The sequence below is a fragment of the Solea solea genome, chromosome 17, assembly GCF_958295425.1.
Source record: "Solea solea chromosome 17, fSolSol10.1, whole genome shotgun sequence".
Lineage (NCBI taxonomy): Eukaryota > Metazoa > Chordata > Actinopteri > Pleuronectiformes > Soleidae > Solea > Solea solea.
Genome location: NC_081150.1, coordinates 20,439,343 through 20,457,035, shown reverse-complemented (window position 1 = coordinate 20,457,035; position 17,693 = coordinate 20,439,343). Strand labels below are relative to the sequence as shown.

The window sequence follows — 17,693 nt, the reverse complement described above, 5'->3', positions numbered from 1 at the left end:
TTTTTGGAGACATTTTTAAGGCATCAAAGTTTGACACTGAATTTTTTTTACGCTTAAAAAAATTCAGTGCTTTAAATGTAATGGCTTTTAAATAAAATAAATAAATTCAGGGTTATAAATTCAAACGCAGATTTACTTCCACACATTCTCTGCCTCCTTCAGCTGAACACACACCTGTTCAGACCTGCAGCTGCATTCCTGTGCCTTGCGCACACACACACACAAACACACACACACACACACACAGACAGGTTCCCGTGTGTGCATGTGTCTACTTGTCTTTATACCTTTGTGGGGACATTGTCTTGGTCCACAACTTTAAAGGGCTTTTTCAGGGTTAAGGTCTGGCTCTAAGGGTAAATGTGATGGTTAAGGTAAGGGTGTGAGGTGAGAGACTGTCACGGATGTGTCTTCACAGAGACATGAAAACCAGTTTGTGAGTGTGTGACTCACCTGTGCTGTGGCCGTTTTTGTTCTGTTGAGATTAAAACTGCACGTGGTGCGTTCACTGTCTGTCGGAGAAACCTAAACTCTGATCAAAAATGTGTTTCAAAAAAGGACAAATACGTTAGCTATGAAATAAACGACAGTAAAATCAGCTGGAGGTGGAAAGATTTAAGTTGATTTATGTGAATTTAACCTGAAGTCACACACAGTTCAAACATGAGACATCTGCGAGTTTGTTCTGAAAGACATTTAAAGGCCCAGTGTGTAAAATATATGTTAAATTATGTTAATTTGACAGAAATTAAAGATTTACAGAAGAGGATTAGGGCCAAATCTTTAATTCTGAGGTTAATGTTTTTTATTTTCTTAAATTTTGTTTCCAGAAACAAGAATGATACTTGTTCTATTTTTAAGTAAAGTTTACAATCACATGATATCAGATGCTTAGATGTGAATATTGTCTAGTTTCTGTGATTTTTCCGCTTCTTCAGACTGTACGAGCTGCACGTGAAGGCAGCAGCAGCAGAATGAATGTGAGTGTGTCTCTCAGAGTGTGTTGGTGTGTGTCATGGAGGGCAGAGGTGGACTGTCGGACCAGGCTGCGTCCGATGTCTGCACAGACGGTGACCCAATCACCAAGGTAACGACAGTGTGACCTTATATATCTGTACTTTCAGTGAATTAGACTGATGTCTATCGATCTGCTGTGTGTGTGTGTGTGTGTGTGTGTGTGTGTGTTGTAATGCAGTCAAACCTGTCAGCTCTGAGCCTGGAGACTGTGTGTGAGACTGAGGTGTGCAGTTACCTGAACACTCACAGACTTTGACTCTGAAGTCTCTCTCAGGAGGTTTTATTTCTATTGTTACGAGAGAAAAAGGACAAACTCACACAAAAAATTCATGTTAAAGGGAAAGTTCATGTTTGTGTGAGTTACAGCGTGAACCAAAGAACAGACAACAAACAAACAGGTTTTAGCCTTAAGGCTCACTCTCCCACACCAAAGCCCATAGAGAAAATCAGAGCTGCTGGTCTACTGCTGCCTCGTGTGGTCACTTTGTGTCACTGAGGTGAATCTGGGTGACAGTTTAAAAAGCCGAATTGACAAAATAAGACATTAGACCTCAGTGATGGAGGCAGCAGTGGATCAACAACTCCTGTGTGTGTGATGTTAAAATGACTGGTTTTCTCTGTGGGCTTTGGTGTGGGAGAGTGAGTGGTTTACAAACGTCAGTTTCCTGTCTTATTTTCTGCTGCGTCCTGATTCGTCCTCACCGTCAGGACGTCTTTGTCTCCTCACACAGCTGATGGTCTTTTAAACTTTGACAATTCCTTTGTTGTTTTGTTGTCATGACGACTGTGTCTCTGCAGGACTACATGATGCAGCAGACGATGCTGAGGGTCAAAGATCCGGTCAGATCTCTGGACTTCTACACCCGTGTCCTGGGAATGACGTGAGTCATTTAACGATGTAATTTAATGACGTAATTTAACGATGTAATTTAACAACTTAATTTAATGATGTAATTTAACAACTTAATTTAATGACGTAATTTAACGACTTCATTTAACGACGTAATTCAACGATGTAATTTAACAACTTAATTTACCGATGTAATTTAACAACTTCATTTAACGACGTAATTCAACGATGTAATTTAACAACTTAATTTACGATGTAATTTAACAACTTCATTTAACGACGTAATTCAACAATGTAATTTAACAACTTAATTTAACGATGTAATTTAACAACTTCATTTAATGACGTAATTTAACTACTTCATTTCAAGACGTAATTCAACAATGTAATTTAACAACTTCATTTAACGACTTAATTTAACGATGTAATTTAACAACTTCCTTTAATGACATAATTTAACAACTTCATTTAACGACATCATCAAACGACATCATTTAACGACGTAATTCAACGACGTTATTCAACGATGTAATTTAACGACTTAATGACATAATTTAACGACTTCATTTAACGACGTAATTCAACGATGTAATTTAACGACTTCATTTAACGACGTAATTCAATGATGTAATTTAACAACTTCATTTAACGATGTAATTTAATGACGTAATTTAACAATTTCATTTAACGATGTAATTTAATGACGTAATTTAACAATGTTTTTGTTTTTATTACGACAGTCACATGACCAGCAGAGGGCAGTACAGTGTTACAACAGCTGTCGTCACGACGTTGCCTCACACACAAACTAAAACGTCGCAATCTCAGCACTAACTCAGCACTAACTTGTTTGAGTTAGTGAGCTCTGTGCTGCGCTCCCTGGTGGAATACGCTAGTAACACATGTGGTGCAGGCCCAGGTGCCAAACAGGAAGTGGATCTCCGGCAAACACACACACACACACACACACTGACGCCCCCCTGTGGTTTTTCCAGGTTACTGCAGAAGATCGACTTCCCCTCGATGCGATTCACCCTTTATTTCCTGGGCTACGAGGACAAGTCGGACATTCCCGCCAACGTCAAAGAGAGGACAGCGTGGACTTTCTGTCGCCGAGCGACCATCGAGCTCACACAGTCAGTCGCGATAACAACACACACACACACACACACACACACGTCACAGAGTTTTGTTGTGATGGTTATAATGTTTGTGTGTTTCAGTAACTGGGGTTCAGAGTCTGATGAAAACCTGTCATATCAGAACGGAAACCAAGCACCGCAGGGGTTTGGTGAGTGTGTGTGTGTGTGTGTGTGTGTGTGTGTGTGTGTGTGCCAATGACAATAGAATCTAATTGAATCTTATTTTATTCAGTGTTATTAGATGACACAGTTGGAGCTGCCTAAACAAAAACCCCACATTTTAGCCACGGAATAAAAGACTTATGTTATAAAATCTACGTCAGCTCAAGTCTACGATGTCTTAAGAACACGTTCACGTCTTTATCTCACTGTGAGACACTAATGAACATGTCTGTGACATGCTTTGGTCAAAATACCATAAGGATGAAGCTCCATAGCAGTTCAATAACCCTGCTAAACCCGCCCCTTTCAGAACCCTTGGTTTTGTGCGTGGTCCCTTTATATGCAAATGAGACACAGGCAAACACACACCCACTTCTTCCAGGGGGTTTCTGATTTGTCCTTTTTACTGCGCTCACTCGCTCAGCTCCTGTTCCCTCCGCTCCATTCCTCTCCCCCTCCCTCCACTAGTTCTCTGACAATATCAACATGGCAGCGTGCGCGGAAAAGATCGAGAGTGCCGTCACAGGAAGAGACGTCTGACACAAGGATCGAGCCGAACACTGACCAACTGTAAATCAGTTAAAAACACTTAGGAACATCACCGCTGATCGCCACCGCTAAATACGGCGACCGCTGGCCGCAGTCTGATGTGAAGTGGTGCGAACACACGAACACACGTTTGCTGACTTTATCCGGCACATTAGCTTCATATATAAAATCCTCTGAGGCTGGAAGTTTGTGTAAAACACTGTGCTCCACTGTGCAGCCACCAACAGCACACTTGTCCCTCCGCGTTGACATAATACCGCTCTTCCTCCCTCGCCTGCACTCTCGCATTTTATAGGGACAAGGTGGAGCTAAGGTGGAGCTAAGGTGGAGCTAAGGTGGAGCGCCCGTGGCCAAGTGGAAAGGGACTCCCAATGCTCCCCGGGCGCTACTCAGTGTGGCAGCCCACTGCTCCTAATTCTAGGATGGGTCAAAATGCAGAGGAATACTTTCCCTAAGGGGATTAATAAAAATGAAACTTTAAAAACTTCCTGGTGGGGTGGTAACATTCGCGGTGAAATGCGCATGCTGGCGTCATAAGCGCAGGGAATTCAACATCAAGTGTTTTATCGCCTATACTTACACTAAGGGGGACCACGAAAACATGACTGAGTATTCTTTTTCCACACTTTGGCGACTGGTAGGGCCTCCAGAGTCCCACATATAAGTATTAAAATGATTAAAAAGTTGATTTTGCATAATATGTCCCCTTTAAGTGAATAAATCGGTTGTGTGCCAGGTTCAGACTGAAGTTGTGTCTTCCACATTTATAAAAAACAAAAACCAGGAACTGTCCCTTTAATCTTGTGTCCTGTCTCAGGTCACATCGGCATCTCCGTCCCCGACGTTTCTGCCGCCTGTAGAGTTTTTGAGGAGCGTGGAGCCACTTTTGTCAAGAAGCCAGACTCAGGTTGGTCTTTGTCTTCTTTGCATTTGCTTCACAAGTTTCCACCAGGAGGTGGCGCTCTGTGTGTGTGTGTGTGTGTGTGTGTGTTAACTGAGGCAGTGTTTCCTTCTCCTCAGGTAAAATAAAGGACCTGGCCTTCATTCAGGATCCAGACGGATACTGGATCGAGATTTTAAGTCCAGACAACATGGTCACCTTGATGTCACCTTAAAGATAGAGCCAGTGTTTCCTCTTCTGTTCCTAATGACGTGATGTTTGTAAAAATAAATCTTCAAATGACGATTATTATTGTGAATAACAGCGATGACGTCATTTCAAAAGCAAAGTTATTTCATGTTTATTTTTGGCAAAATCACAGAAAGTTAATGTGTTGTCTTTGGACACACGTCACACATGTGTCGACTCTTTTTTTATTTTAAACACACAAGAGGGTTTGTTACGCTTTAACAGGGGAGTTCAGGTGCTGACTGTGCTGTGAGCGCCCCCTGCTGCCCAGAACCAGCCCCAGACCACGAGGCTCACGCTCTCTGTGTCAACTGATTTTTTCCACTGAACATCAAGGAAAGTGACGTTTGTAAACCACTCACTCTCCCACACCAAAGCCCAGAGAGAAAATCAGTGATTTTAACATCACACACAGGAGTTGTTTATCCACTGCTGCCTCGTGTGGTCACTTTGTGTCCCTGAGGTCAATCTGAGTGAAGGATTTCAGAGGCTGTTAAACAAAATCAGACATTTGAATGTAGTGATGGAGGCAGCAGTGGATCAACAGCTCCTGTGTGTGTGATGTTAAAATCACTGGTTTTCTCTATGAGGTTTGGTGCAGTAAACATCTACATGACTTTAAGTCCACGATATCTTTAAGAACATGTTGTGAGCAGCAGGTGGCGCTCACGGTGCGCTCACTTCTGTGAGTAAACCAAACAACAGAAGCTTCACAGGTGGAGGTTTTGTTAAACTGCGAGTTAGTAAGCAGAGGTCAGAGGTCAGAATGCGCCGACCTCGGTTCCCCATGGCCTGTAGGGTTTAGCGTTGTGAGTCTGTGAAGAAGAGGAGGAGGAGGAGGAGGAGGAGGGAGGGAAGAGCGGGAAACCTCCGTGGAGCGTGATGGGAAACGACGTCGCTGAGAGGGAGAGGAGGGAGGTGGAGAGAGGGGCGGGGCCACACGGGAGTACCAGGGATGAAGAGGAGGAGGCTGGCGAGGAAGAGGAGGTCGAGTCTGGGTGGGAGGGGTAGGCGGAGGTGACACTGGGCTGTGATAGCTCGGTCGGCCTTTGGGGGGCTCCACCTCCTCCAGGATTTGGCGGAACAGGAAGTCCACTCAGTCCGTATGAGGCGGCGTTCGGCATGTGTCGGAGCGCGGCAGCCCAGTGATGAGGGTGGAGGGGGTGAGGGAAAGTGGGAGGCAGCTGGTGATGATGAGGATGATGTTGTGGAGCGTGGGAGGCGACCGTCATGGCGGCGGTGGCGTCACGCTGTGAGGCGCAGGAGGCCAGGTGGGAGAGGAGGCGGGAGCACAGGGGGTCACCGCTGGAGTCCACGCCCTCAGCGGCGCTCAGGTAACGGGAAACCTCCGTCAGACACTCCCTGAAACCCAGAGACAGGAAGTCCAGGGCCAGAGCGTGGGCGTCAAAATAACCTTCACACAAACAAACGAAGAAGAAGAAGAAGCCGTCAGTGTCTACAGAGCTGGGGGAGAAGTGGGGGGCGGAGCTTACAATGACTAAGCTCTGCCCAAAAGCCTCCGCTGCTTGATCACCTATCACTCTCAACTGGGACCAATAATTTACTAAATGGACGCCAGTGTATTTGTTCACTGACGCTGTTTTTTTACGAATTATTTAAATGTTTATAATGAAAAACCCAGCGGATCCAGTACTGAACCCTGTGGAACACCACAGCAAACGAGTTCCCTTTAGCTTTTATGTCCATGTGCTGTTACCTTTTCCTGCAGTGAGCTGCAGCATCTTCAGGTGGTCCACGGTCATCTGCAGGATTTCTGCTTTCTCCAGCTTCACTGAACCCTAAAGAGACCAGGACCAAGGTAGGAGTGAGTCACGGGACTAACGTGGTAAAAGTCTTAGTTTCTGTTAGTCCATGATAAAACACAACCCCACAGATTTCAAAATAAAAGTTTAGCTTTCTGTTTGTCCATGCTAAAACACAACCCTACGGATTTCAAAATAAAAGTATAGGTTTCTGTTAGTCCATGCTAAAACACAACCCTACAGATTTCAAAATAAAAGTCTTAGTTTCTGTTAGTTCGTGATAAAACACAAACCCACAGTTTTCAAAATAAAAGTCTTTGTTTCTGTTAGTCCGTGCTGAAACATAAGCCCACATATTTCAAAATAATAGTTTAGGTTTCTCTTAGTCCATGATAAAAACAACCCCAGAGATTTCAAAATAAAAGTCTCAATTTCTGTAAGTCCATGCTAAAACACAACCCCACAGATTTCAAAATAAAAGTCTTAGTTCCTGTTAGTTCGTAATAAAACACAAACCCACACTTTTCAAAATAAAAGTCTTAGTTTCTGTTAGTCCATGCTAAAACACAACCCTACAGATTTCAAAATAAAAGTCTTAGTTTCTGTTAGTTCGTGATAAAACACAGACCCACAGTTTTCAAAATAAAAGTCTTAGTTTCTGTTAGTCCATGCTGAAACATAAGCCCACATATTTCAAAATAATAGTTTAGGTTTCTGTTACTCCATGATTAAAAACAACCCCACAGATTTCAAAATAAAAGTCTCAATTTCTGTAAGTCCATGCTAAAACACAACCCCACAGATTTCAAAATAAAAGTCTTAGTTCCTGTTAGTTCGTAATAAAACACAAACCCACAGTTTTCAAAATAAAAGTCTTAGTTTCTGTTAGTCCATGATAAAACACAAACTCACAGTTTTCAAAATAAAAGTCTTAGTTTCTGTTAGTCCATGATAAAACACAAACCCACAGTTTTCAAAATAAAAGTCTTAGTTTCTGTTTGTCCGTGATAAAACACAAACCCACAGTTTTCAAAATAAAAGTCTTGGTTTCTGTTAGTCCATGATAAAACACAAACCCACAGTTTTCAAAATAAAAGTCTTAGTTTCTGTTAGTCCATGATAAAACACAACATGGACTTAAAATAAGAGTTGAAAAATTTAAAACATGAATCACCTGTTTCTCAAACGCTGTGGGGACGAGTCTCCGTAACTCAGACAAACTGTTGTTGATTCTGTCTCTGCGTCTCTTCTCAATTATCTGATCAGTGAATGAATGAATGAGTGAGTGAATGAATGAATGAGTGAAACAAACAAAAACATCAGTCTTTTAAAAACATCTTTACCCCTCTGCGTTTCTTTCTCGCCATCACTTGTGTCGTTGTCGTCGTCGTCGGTGACGAACCACATCTGATCATCCTGACCTTCATCAGCCTGGAAATCAACGTATGTATGATTTTATTATATTTTAGTAGTGGAGCATTTATAATGTGTTTTTACTATTAATTAAATAATAACAATTTAACAGTAAAATGTTCATTTAATTCAGAAGAAAAGTGCCTTTTTCTGATCATAAACACGTGTGTGTTCACTCTAATAATCTAGTTCATTTAATCTCATGTTTAAATGACACCACTTTTCTTTTCCTCTAAATATTATCATTTTTTCAATGATTCACAGACATAAAGTTCAACATTTTGGCAACAGGCAAAATCATTTTTCCTAATTAAATGATTGGCTTTAAGATCTCTTTAAGAAATGCAGTGTTAGTAATTATTTATATTGAATAAACGTGGAAGAGAAGCAGAAAGGAGAATAAGGCGTTCTCACCCTGGATAAACGTTCCTGTCACCGTCCACGTCCACGTCGCTCTCTGCTGAGCTGCTGTCCTCACACGGACGCTTCATGACGACCAGACCCTCGAGCTGAGCTCCTCTGTCAACAACAACAACAACAACAACAAAGGTCAGAAACACATGCACACATGTGCAAATACAATATCACACACACACATTGACAGTGTATTTTTCTTCAGTTGAATCCACAATTTGATCATTTTTGATGGTTTTCTCTTGTGATGCAGTATTTATGAAAACAAACAAACACATGTGTACGTTTGACAGCAGTAAACAAGTAAACAAACAGAAAGGACAACAACCCACCTGTAATGGATGAACTAATTTTCTCTGCTCAATAATCCTTCACCGTGGCCTCAGAGACGACTGACACTCGACTGCTCGCCGCTCTGTCTGTGTGTCTGTGTGTCTGTGTGTGTGTGTCTGTGTGTGTGTGTGTGTGTGTCAGGCTCCGTGGGAAAACTCCAGCAGCAGCAACACACACACACACACACACACACACACACACTGGACCCGCCCACTTCAACTCAAATTTGAGAGAGTTTAGTTTGGACTGGTTCTTCTCTCCTGATAATACCTCCTGTCTGATCCAGTGGGTGTGTGTGTGTGTGTGAGAGAGAGAGAGATTATATAAGGCAGCAGTTTTCAGATTGAAAAGTCAAATCCGATCATTTAAACTTACTCTCACTCCCACTCACTCTCCCACACCAAAGCCCACAGAGAAAACCAGTGATTTTAACATCACACACACAGGAGTTGTTGATCCACTGCTGCCTCCATCACTAAATTCAAATGTCTTATTTTGTCACTTTGGCTTTTAAAATCCTTTGTTCAGATTGACCTCAGTGACACAAAGTGACCACACGAGGCAGCAGTAGAGCAGCAGCTCCTGTGTCCCCGCGAGCTAAAATCACTGGTTTTCTCTATGGGCTTTGGTGTGGGAGAGTGAGTGGTTTACAAACTTCAGTTTCCTGTTGTAAAAGTCTGTCTCACAGTGAGATAAAGACGTGAACGTGTTCTTAAAGACATCGTCGACTTAAACGGATGTAGAGTTTTAGTGGTTAATAGTTTTGACTTTTTTTCAACACACAACACCACAAGTCCATGAGGGTGCGTTTGTGTGTATACAGCAGCAGAGCAGAGGCAGGTGGAGACGAGAAGAAATCATGTGTTTTTATTTAATTCAAAACTTTCATCTGTGAGTGAATAAACCTGTGATATCATCACACACACACACACACACACACACGTGAATCTGTGTGTGTGTGTGTGTGTGTGTGTGTGTGTGTGTCAGACATTCCCACAACTTCTTACTGTGTTCACTGAAACCCAATCATCCTGTGAGCGGCCACGCACACACACGCACACACACGCACACACACGCACACACACGCACACACGCACACACGCACGTGAATCTGTGTGTGTGTGTAATGATATCACATGTTTATTAGTGTCAGAGGTCACAGAGGACAAGCAGGGCCACCCTATAGCAGGAAAACACTGTGTGTGCATGTGTGTGTGTGCGTGTGTGTGTGCGCGTGTGCGTGTGTGTGTGTGTGTGTGTGTGTGTGTGTGTGTAGAGAGAGAGAGAGAATGGAGGGAAGTGCTGCATTATACTCGGTCAGACGGTGTTCGCCACACGTCCGTCCGTCCTTACGACGCCTCAGACCTCACACGACTCAACCCCTCGTTCCCACAAGAAAATCAACAACACACACACGCACACACACGCACACACACGCACACACACACACACACAGAGTCAATAATAAACATATTCTTTTATGTCAGATATACAATGTTTGGTTTAAATCCCTACATTTCAAAATAAAACTGTGATGTTTGCACCTGTAAGTGAGGTCAGTGTGTGTGTGTGTGTGTGTGTGTGTGTGTGTGTGTGTGTGTGTGAAAATCCATCAGCAGTCTTTAATGCACTCTCCCACACACTCTATGAATGTGTGTTGTTTGAAGATAAAATGGTCCATTGTTGTGATGAAGGAAACGTGCAGGCTGCCAACCTGCAGGTGCTGCACTACTCCACTTCCTTCCTGTCACCTGACCCTCGTTTCCCTTCAGCACATGGTGTCAGGGGACTGTGTGTGTGTGTGTGTGTGTGTGTGTGTGTGGGGGGGGGGGGTCAGGTGAACAAACAAACATGTTTTGACATCAGGTCTTTTTGATGATGATCACCATCGCAGTGTCTATGTGTCCGTATGAGCGAGACACGGTCAGCACCTGTGCCGTGTGCGCCCCCTGCAGCCTGCACCTACAGGAACCTGGAGTTTGGAAACCGCTCATTCTCCCACAACGAAGTCCATAGAGAAAATTTGTGATTTTAGCTTTTTTTAACGTCACACACACAGGAGTTGTTGATCCACTGCTGCCTCCATCACTAAGTTCACATGTCTTATTTTGAAATCCGTCACTCAGACTTCCCTCAGTGACACAAAGTGACCACACTTTAATATTATCAGGAGCTTTTGGGGGGAAAGAGAACGACTGAAGACAGAGAGGATGAGGAGGAGGTGAAGGAGTTCCCAGCAACAAAGTGTTGAAGAGGCCTGAAGCTCTAATCTACAAACACGTCAACACACTCAACAATGTACGAGAACCCTTCAACCTGCAGTGTGTGTGTGTGTGTGTGTGTGATGGGAGGTGGTGCAGTTGGTGACAGGTATGTCACACACACACACACACACACACACACACACACAGAACATTAGACAGAGAGAGTCTGGTTGTCATTGATCATAAGATGTATCCAGTCTGGAAGTTCACACGGTGACGCATGCTTTCATGTTCACGCCCCTCAGTTTTCATTCAAAATACACTAAATATGAATTTAAAAACTATCATATGAGCTGTCGTCACTGTGAGACACACGTTTCCAACAGGAAACGGAGGTTTGTGAACCACTCACTCTCCCACACCAAAGCCCACAGAGAAAATCAGTGATTTTAACATCACACACACAGGAGCTGTTGATCCACTGCTGCCTCCATCACTAAGTTCAAATGTCTTATGTTGTCATTTCGGCTTTTGAAATCCTTCACCCAGATTGACCTCAGTGACACAAAGTGACCACACGAGGCAGCAGTAGACCAGCAGCTCCTGTGTCCCCGTGAGTTAAAATCACTGGTTTTCTCTATGGGCTTTGGTGTGGGAGAGTGAGTGGTTTACAAACGTCCGTCTCACAGTGAGATAAAGACGTGAACATGTTCTCAAGATATTGTAGACTTGACGTGATGTAGCTTTTACGACACAAGTCTTTTATTTAGTGTCTAAAGTCAGAGTCAGAGCGACGTCACATGACCCCGTCGCTGCTGATCAAGCTGCTTTCATTTATCTGTATTTATGAAGACATGTTTGACACGCAGCTGTGAGTCAGTGCAGACCTCACACTCTCCTCTGCAGGACGTCACCTCCTGACCCCACACGTTCCACTCAGCCTCTGTGTGCGTGTGTGTGTGTGTGTGTGTGTGCGTGTGTGTTGACATTTGCGACACATTCTAAAGAGAGAGAGTGGGTGTGGGAACGACCTGCTCGTCCGTCTCAGACCCTCCACGACACACAACCACACACGATCAGCTGATATCCAACTCCCCCGACTCTCCCAGCACGTTATCTGTGAGTGTGTGCATGTGTGTGTGTGTGTGTGTGTGTGTGTGTGCGTGTGTGTGGTCTCTGGAAATGTCCCCTCAGTTTTGATAATATTTCAGAGTCTCAGTCGCTGTTAAATAACAATAACACAACTAAACAATAAAAAATGAAGGTGAACATACGACTGCGTCACATGACGCCGGCTGAGGAGGCGGAGACTGTCGTTTGGACTGCGGACCACATCCAGATTTTGTCTCGTTTGATTCTTTATCAGTCTGAACAGACAAAAAACACATGATATCAGATTCAAACCACATACAGAGGAGGTTTTGAACATGATCAGATTTTTTTACATAGATTTCAAAGTGTCTTCCTCTGGGGTTCTACTGTCTGTCTCGCAGCGTCCACCAAATCCTTTTGCGCCACATCTCTGTCGCTGTCCCGTCGTGGTTCCGTCACGGTTCCGTCGTGGTTCCGTCTTTGTCCCGTTGTTTGTTGGCGAGCCAAGCTATCATGCTAACATTAACGCTGTTATATATTAGTAAAGTTACACGTGTTTAATGTGTTAAATTTCATTAAATGCGTCAACATTAGCCTCTGAGTAACCATATTATTCGTAACCGTGGAAACTGAAACATATTTCACTTCACGTTTCACATCCCAGTTTGTTTGTGTGGTAAAATGAGTCCTGGTTTTCCTCTAAAACGTCAGCTTTGGACACATTTACGGACAAAAATCTACTGTTTCAGTTTGGACTCCGTTCACAAAGAGCAGAAAATTCCCCGGTTCTCATTTCCCGTCACTTCCAGTAAACACGGAGCAGCAGAACTTTGATTTTCTGTAGTGAGTAAAGTCACAGTTTAAGTGAATTAACCTCTCGACCGGTGAAAGAAAGCACGGACAGAGCGAGAGAGTCAGAGGAAGAGAAGCCTGTGGACGAGCAGAGAAAAGGAGGATTGTGTGTTTCTGTGCTGAAAGACCGTTCTTCTTCTTTGCTTGTGCTGAGAGGGCGTCATTGTTGAGTCCGGTCACCAGGGGGAGCGGTCATCTGAGATCACGCGTCCTGACCTGATGTGTGTGTGAGCAGCTGGAGGAGGTTTACTCAAGATTATCTTCACCGATCCGACAGTGAACGTCGGACGTGGCAAAAACACGTCGTCACTCTGTTCGCACATCGCACGTCACGTTTGAAGAAACGTTGTTTTCTGTCGTGACACAATCATGTCAAATTAAAAACCAGCATTAAAGGCCTGGATCACTTTTTTGAAGAGAAACTTAGACTTTTATTTTGAAAACTGTGTGGCTGTGTTTTAGTGCGGATGGACAAAAACTGAGACTTTTATTTTGAAAACCACTGGGTCACATTTTAGTGTGGATAAACACAAACTTATATCCTGGGAACTGCTGGGTCAAATTTTATTGTGGTCATGCAGAAAGTGAGACTTTTATTTTGAAAATCTGCATTGTGTTTCTATCAACGTTCCTTTTGGTGAAATTTCCTCATATTTAGCATGCATATTTGTGCGTGTGTGTTGTGTAGTGTGACCAGCGTAGGCTCCGCCACAATAAAAGCCTGTGTATCCTCAGCAGGGGCAGACAGAGGGCAGAGGTCCATGAAGTCAGGTCAAACACCCTGGGAGAGCAGGAGCGAGCCTGGGAAAACCATGGGAACCAGGAGGGGGTGGGGAGTGTGTGCGTGTGTGTGTGTGTGTGTGTTCCAGGCTTTTATTATTTCATACACTTTTAACATTAGACGTTAAATGAGAAGGAGTTATTTTAGCAATTACTCACTTTTTTTTTTTAAATTAATCGAAACATATTTTTTAGCAGCCAGAGACACATCTGTATGAAAATGATTTGAATCACAAACCAAACAGAAACTGAGACTTTTATTTTGGAAACTGTATCACTTTGTCTTTGTGTGGATGAACACAAACTGAGACTATTATTTTGGAAACTGTGTGGCAGTGATTTAATGTGGATGGACAGAAACTGAGACTCTTATTTTGGAAACTGTAAGAAACTGAGACTCTTATTTTGGAAACTATGAGGACGAACAGAAAGTGAGACGTTTATTTTGGAAACTAACACACTATGTTTTAGTGTGGATGAATCTAAAACTGAGACTTTTATTTTGGAAACGGCTTGGTCATATTTTAGTGTGGACAGACAGGAGGAGAGACTTTTATTTTGGAAACCTCCAAAACGTGAGTACATTTTTTATTTATTTTTTTAATGTGTTTTTTTTTAAATGTTCTATTTGTTTGTCTTGACTGGATTATCGGAAAATCTGGATTATTTAAAAATAAATAAATAATAGTAAAAAAACAACTGCCTGTGATCGTTGTTGATTGGTTAAAGTCGGGGTAGGAGATGATATTCAACCAATCAGAGGCAGGTTGTGGGCGGGACTCCTCCCACTATGGGCAGCGGAAAACAACTGCAGCCAATAGCGTTTCTTTAGAGTCACACCGGAAACGGAAGTCGTGACAGCTGTTGTTGTTTTTTTTCCTTCACTCCTCTGCCTCCGCTGATTCAGACAGATATACAAGTTTAAGTTATTAAACAAATGAAGTAGAAAAATGGAGTATAAGCTCATCATGGCTGTTTCCGGTTTCCCGAGTCTTTACGACACAAACTCACCGACGTACCGAGACTTAAACATGAGGAGCGACGCCTGGCGGCAGGTGGCGGAGATCGTCGCTGTTCCCGGTAATAAAAACAACAACCTAAACAACAATAAACTGTAAAGAGAGCCCGTCAACGCGAAGAGAACAGTGTTGGTTCACAACTGCGGTCAAATAATTCACTTTATTTATTTTGAATTTAGACGAAATCCTCCGTTGAAAAAGATCAAAACAATGTGTCCGTGTCTTAATGTGTTCCGGCTTTGACTCTCGGCTCCAAGAACATTAGTTCCGACAAAGGAGTAATACACTACTAAACTAAAATAAACTTACGGAAAACCTGTGAAAAAGTATTAAATATTTAAGCAAAAACAGTCAGCTGTTCCTAATAAATTACTTACTTTATATTATAATATTATAAAATATACTTTATTTTGGAGTAGAAATCAAAATCAATCAAATATATTTTACAAAAGGAGGCTGTGAGTCAACAAAACTGTAAAATCATTTAAATGTCTTAATGAGCTGTGGTAAAAGAGGCAAATTATGAATTATTTGAAATTAAATAGTGTTACAGATAATAGAATTTCACGTCGACTTAAAGGGAAACCATAATAGAATTTAAAATCTCCTTAAATAGAGAGCATTTAAATAAAAATGTGTACTGGAATCATAGGGTCGTAAAGTTACACGTTCATGTCCAGTGTTTTCAAATCTTTTTTCATCTCACCCTCAATTCAAGGCAATAATCTGTAATATTTCACATACATGTAAATCAACACGGGTTTATTCTGTTGCAAGTTAAATCATCTTAAATTATATTTTATATTCAGTCCATTTTTCGTCTCTTCTTCGTCCCCACGCTGTCACGTCGCTTCACGGGTTCGTGTGTTAGTCAGCTGCTCATGATGTTTGTGTTTCTCAGAGTCTGAATGCCGGAGGAAGTGGAAGACGCTCAGAGACCAACACAGGAGGGAGAGGCAGCGCGAGAAGGAGAGACGAGAGAGTGGCATCGGGCTCTTCAACTACAGGCCGTGGAGATACTCGTCCATTCTGTCCTTTCTGAACCCATTCATTGATGCCAGAGCCGCGGGCACAAACGGCTGGGCCCTGGAGCCGCAACCCTCGCACCTCCACGCAGTCGACGTGATGGGCTGCAGCACGACCACGGAGGTGCGGAGCGACGACGACGACAACTACGGTGTGTAGACGCAAGATGTGTGCGCACGTTTCTTATTCATGTTTCGGAGTCCCTACTAAATTATAATCAATATTACATTCAGAATCTGAAGACCAATAGAACCTGTGACAGTTTAAGTCTACGATATTTCGACGTCTTTATTTCACTGTTAGACGGACTTTTCCAACAGGAAACTGAAGATTGTAAACCACTCACTCTCCCACACCAAAGCCCACAGAGAAAATCAGTGATTTTAACATCACACACACAGGAGTTGTTGATCCACTGCTGCCTCCATCACTAAGTTCAAATGTCTGATTTTGTCAACTTGGCCTTTGAAAACCTTCACTCCGATTTAGCTCAGTGACACAAAGTGACCACACGAGGCAGCAGAGGACCAGCAGCTCCTGTGTCCCCGTGAGCTAAAATCACTGAAACACGTTCTTAACGCAACAAGTTTGTCAGTCTTTCATACAACAACCCTTCAAAAAACCCTGAACTGTCCCTTTAACGGCTATCATCGTTGTGTTTTTTTCAGGCGTCGCCGTCACAGACGCCACGTCCTCGTCCTCGTCCTTCTCAGAGTTTGTCCAGAGGAAGCGGCCGTCTCCCGCCAACGGAGAAGTCGTGAGACTCAAAGATGCAAAGATCGAGGTGACGCCAGATGCCCGCTTCACCACGGCGCGCACACGCGAGTAAATACCAGGAAACTGGTTTTAACTTCATCCTAACCTTCTTCACACTCTTCCTCACAGCCCTCAGATCAGCTGACGGCGTCTGAGTTCCTGCGACACGATCTTCAGCCCCTGCAGCTCCGCCACGCCCCCAGGGGCTCGCCGCCACACGCCACCACGTCCAGACTGAACCACCACGAAATCCCGGAGAGGGAGATTTTAGACCACACGGACGAGGATGACGAGGCGGAGCTCAGCGTCTCCCACCACAGACCGAACCGAGCGAAGGGGTGGAGCAACGACGGTCTGCTGGAGGCGTTCCTGAGGAGGGCGGAGAGCAGGGAGAGGAACCTGGAGCGGATCCTGGAGCTGGATCAGAGGGACGACGTCACGCTCTTCCTGCTGAGTCTGGCTCCCGCCATAAGACGACTGTGTCCTGAAAAACAGTCTCTGCTCAGAACCAGGATCCAGCAGCTTCTGCACGAGGCCCAGTTTGGCCCCGCCCACTTCACCTGATCACGTGACAGACACTTCATGCGCACGTGAACGCGCTCACAGAACTGGAAACATCTTTTTTTTCTTTTGTTGTTGTTTATAATAAAAAGAACAAACTCTTCTTTTTATTCCAGTGCCTGCAAATCACAAGGGGCGCTGTAACCCTCACACATCCTATATCAAAACGTGCAGTTTCACTGGGAATGGTGTGCTGTGACTTTTCTAAGCGGTTGAAGTAACCACGGCGACAAAACTCACAAAAAGCTGCAATTTCCACATACACATGAATGGGAAACAAAGGCCACATCGGAGCGTCACAGTGTCGTCACACTTTAACGTAGAGACATGGTTGAAACTTTACACGGGTCATAAGACTTGGCACTTTTCTCACCTAAATCAAACTTTTGATATCTATTACAGTTTTTAAACAATTGCCGTTTAAGTTTTGTTACTTTTTTTTTTTTTGACCTTTTCAGCTTTTATAATGAGTGTGTATTGCACTGCTAGAGTGGTACACTAGCTGAGGTTGGTAAAACAAACTCTTCTCCTGCTCACTATTTCCGACCTACACAGTTTTTACATCAAAACGTTGCTGTGGGTGTCGTCTAACCCCGTGTGTTGTTTTTATTCTCATACGACGGGCGGTCAC

The 17,693-nt window shown here is 43.4% G+C and overlaps 3 protein-coding genes across 3 annotated transcripts; 2 read left to right on the top strand and 1 right to left on the bottom strand.

Moving 5' to 3' along the window:
* The first annotated feature begins 989 nt into the window (after positions 1-989).
* On the top strand, positions 990-4,904 carry LOC131443249 (lactoylglutathione lyase-like). The gene is made up of 6 exons (XM_058612697.1): positions 990-1,087; positions 1,816-1,898; positions 2,863-3,003; positions 3,091-3,158; positions 4,538-4,627; positions 4,741-4,904. Exons 1-6 carry the CDS (start codon positions 1,016-1,018, stop codon positions 4,833-4,835), a joined length of 549 nt encoding a protein of 182 aa, XP_058468680.1. The 5' UTR covers positions 990-1,015; the 3' UTR covers positions 4,836-4,904.
* Positions 4,905-5,164: 260 nt separating this feature from the next.
* Positions 5,165-8,892, bottom strand: hey2 (hes-related family bHLH transcription factor with YRPW motif 2). Its single transcript, XM_058612694.1, has 6 exons — positions 8,772-8,892; positions 8,440-8,544; positions 7,956-8,043; positions 7,787-7,870; positions 6,567-6,648; positions 5,165-6,263 (listed from the first exon to the last, which is right to left on the bottom strand). The coding sequence occupies exons 2-6, from the start codon at positions 8,514-8,516 to the stop codon at positions 5,611-5,613; spliced, it is 984 nt and encodes a 327-aa protein (XP_058468677.1). The 5' UTR covers positions 8,517-8,544; positions 8,772-8,892; the 3' UTR covers positions 5,165-5,610.
* Positions 8,893-14,547: 5,655 nt separating this feature from the next.
* Positions 14,548-17,172, top strand: LOC131443248 (uncharacterized). The gene is made up of 4 exons (XM_058612695.1): positions 14,548-14,780; positions 15,621-15,896; positions 16,414-16,529; positions 16,631-17,172. Exons 1-4 carry the CDS (start codon positions 14,651-14,653, stop codon positions 17,063-17,065), a joined length of 957 nt encoding a protein of 318 aa, XP_058468678.1. The 5' UTR covers positions 14,548-14,650; the 3' UTR covers positions 17,066-17,172.
* The last annotated feature ends 521 nt before the right edge of the window (positions 17,173-17,693 follow it).

Bases quoted from the DNA above. Each gene is read 5' to 3' on its own strand.
- LOC131443249 (XM_058612697.1), top strand. From the start codon at position 1,016: ATGGAGGGCAGAGGTGGACTGTCGGACCAGGCTGCGTCCGATGTCTGC. The intron at 1,899-2,862 runs GTGAGTCATTTA...TGGTTTTTCCAG, and splicing joins ACCCGTGTCCTGGGAATGAC to GTTACTGCAGAAGATCGACT. The intron at 3,004-3,090 runs GTCAGTCGCGAT...TGTGTGTTTCAG, and splicing joins GCGACCATCGAGCTCACACA to TAACTGGGGTTCAGAGTCTG.
- hey2 (XM_058612694.1), bottom strand. From the start codon at position 8,516: ATGAAGCGTCCGTGTGAGGACAGCAGCTCAGCAGAGAGCGACGTGGAC. The intron at 7,871-7,955 runs GTAAAGATGTTT...TTCACTGATCAG, and splicing joins CGAGAAAGAAACGCAGAGGG to ATAATTGAGAAGAGACGCAG. The intron at 6,649-7,786 runs GTGATTCATGTT...TGGTCTCTTTAG, and splicing joins CCACAGCGTTTGAGAAACAG to GGTTCAGTGAAGCTGGAGAA.
- LOC131443248 (XM_058612695.1), top strand. From the start codon at position 14,651: ATGGAGTATAAGCTCATCATGGCTGTTTCCGGTTTCCCGAGTCTTTAC. The intron at 14,781-15,620 runs GTAATAAAAACA...TGTGTTTCTCAG, and splicing joins GGAGATCGTCGCTGTTCCCG to AGTCTGAATGCCGGAGGAAG. The intron at 16,530-16,630 runs GTGACGCCAGAT...TCTTCCTCACAG, and splicing joins TCAAAGATGCAAAGATCGAG to CCCTCAGATCAGCTGACGGC.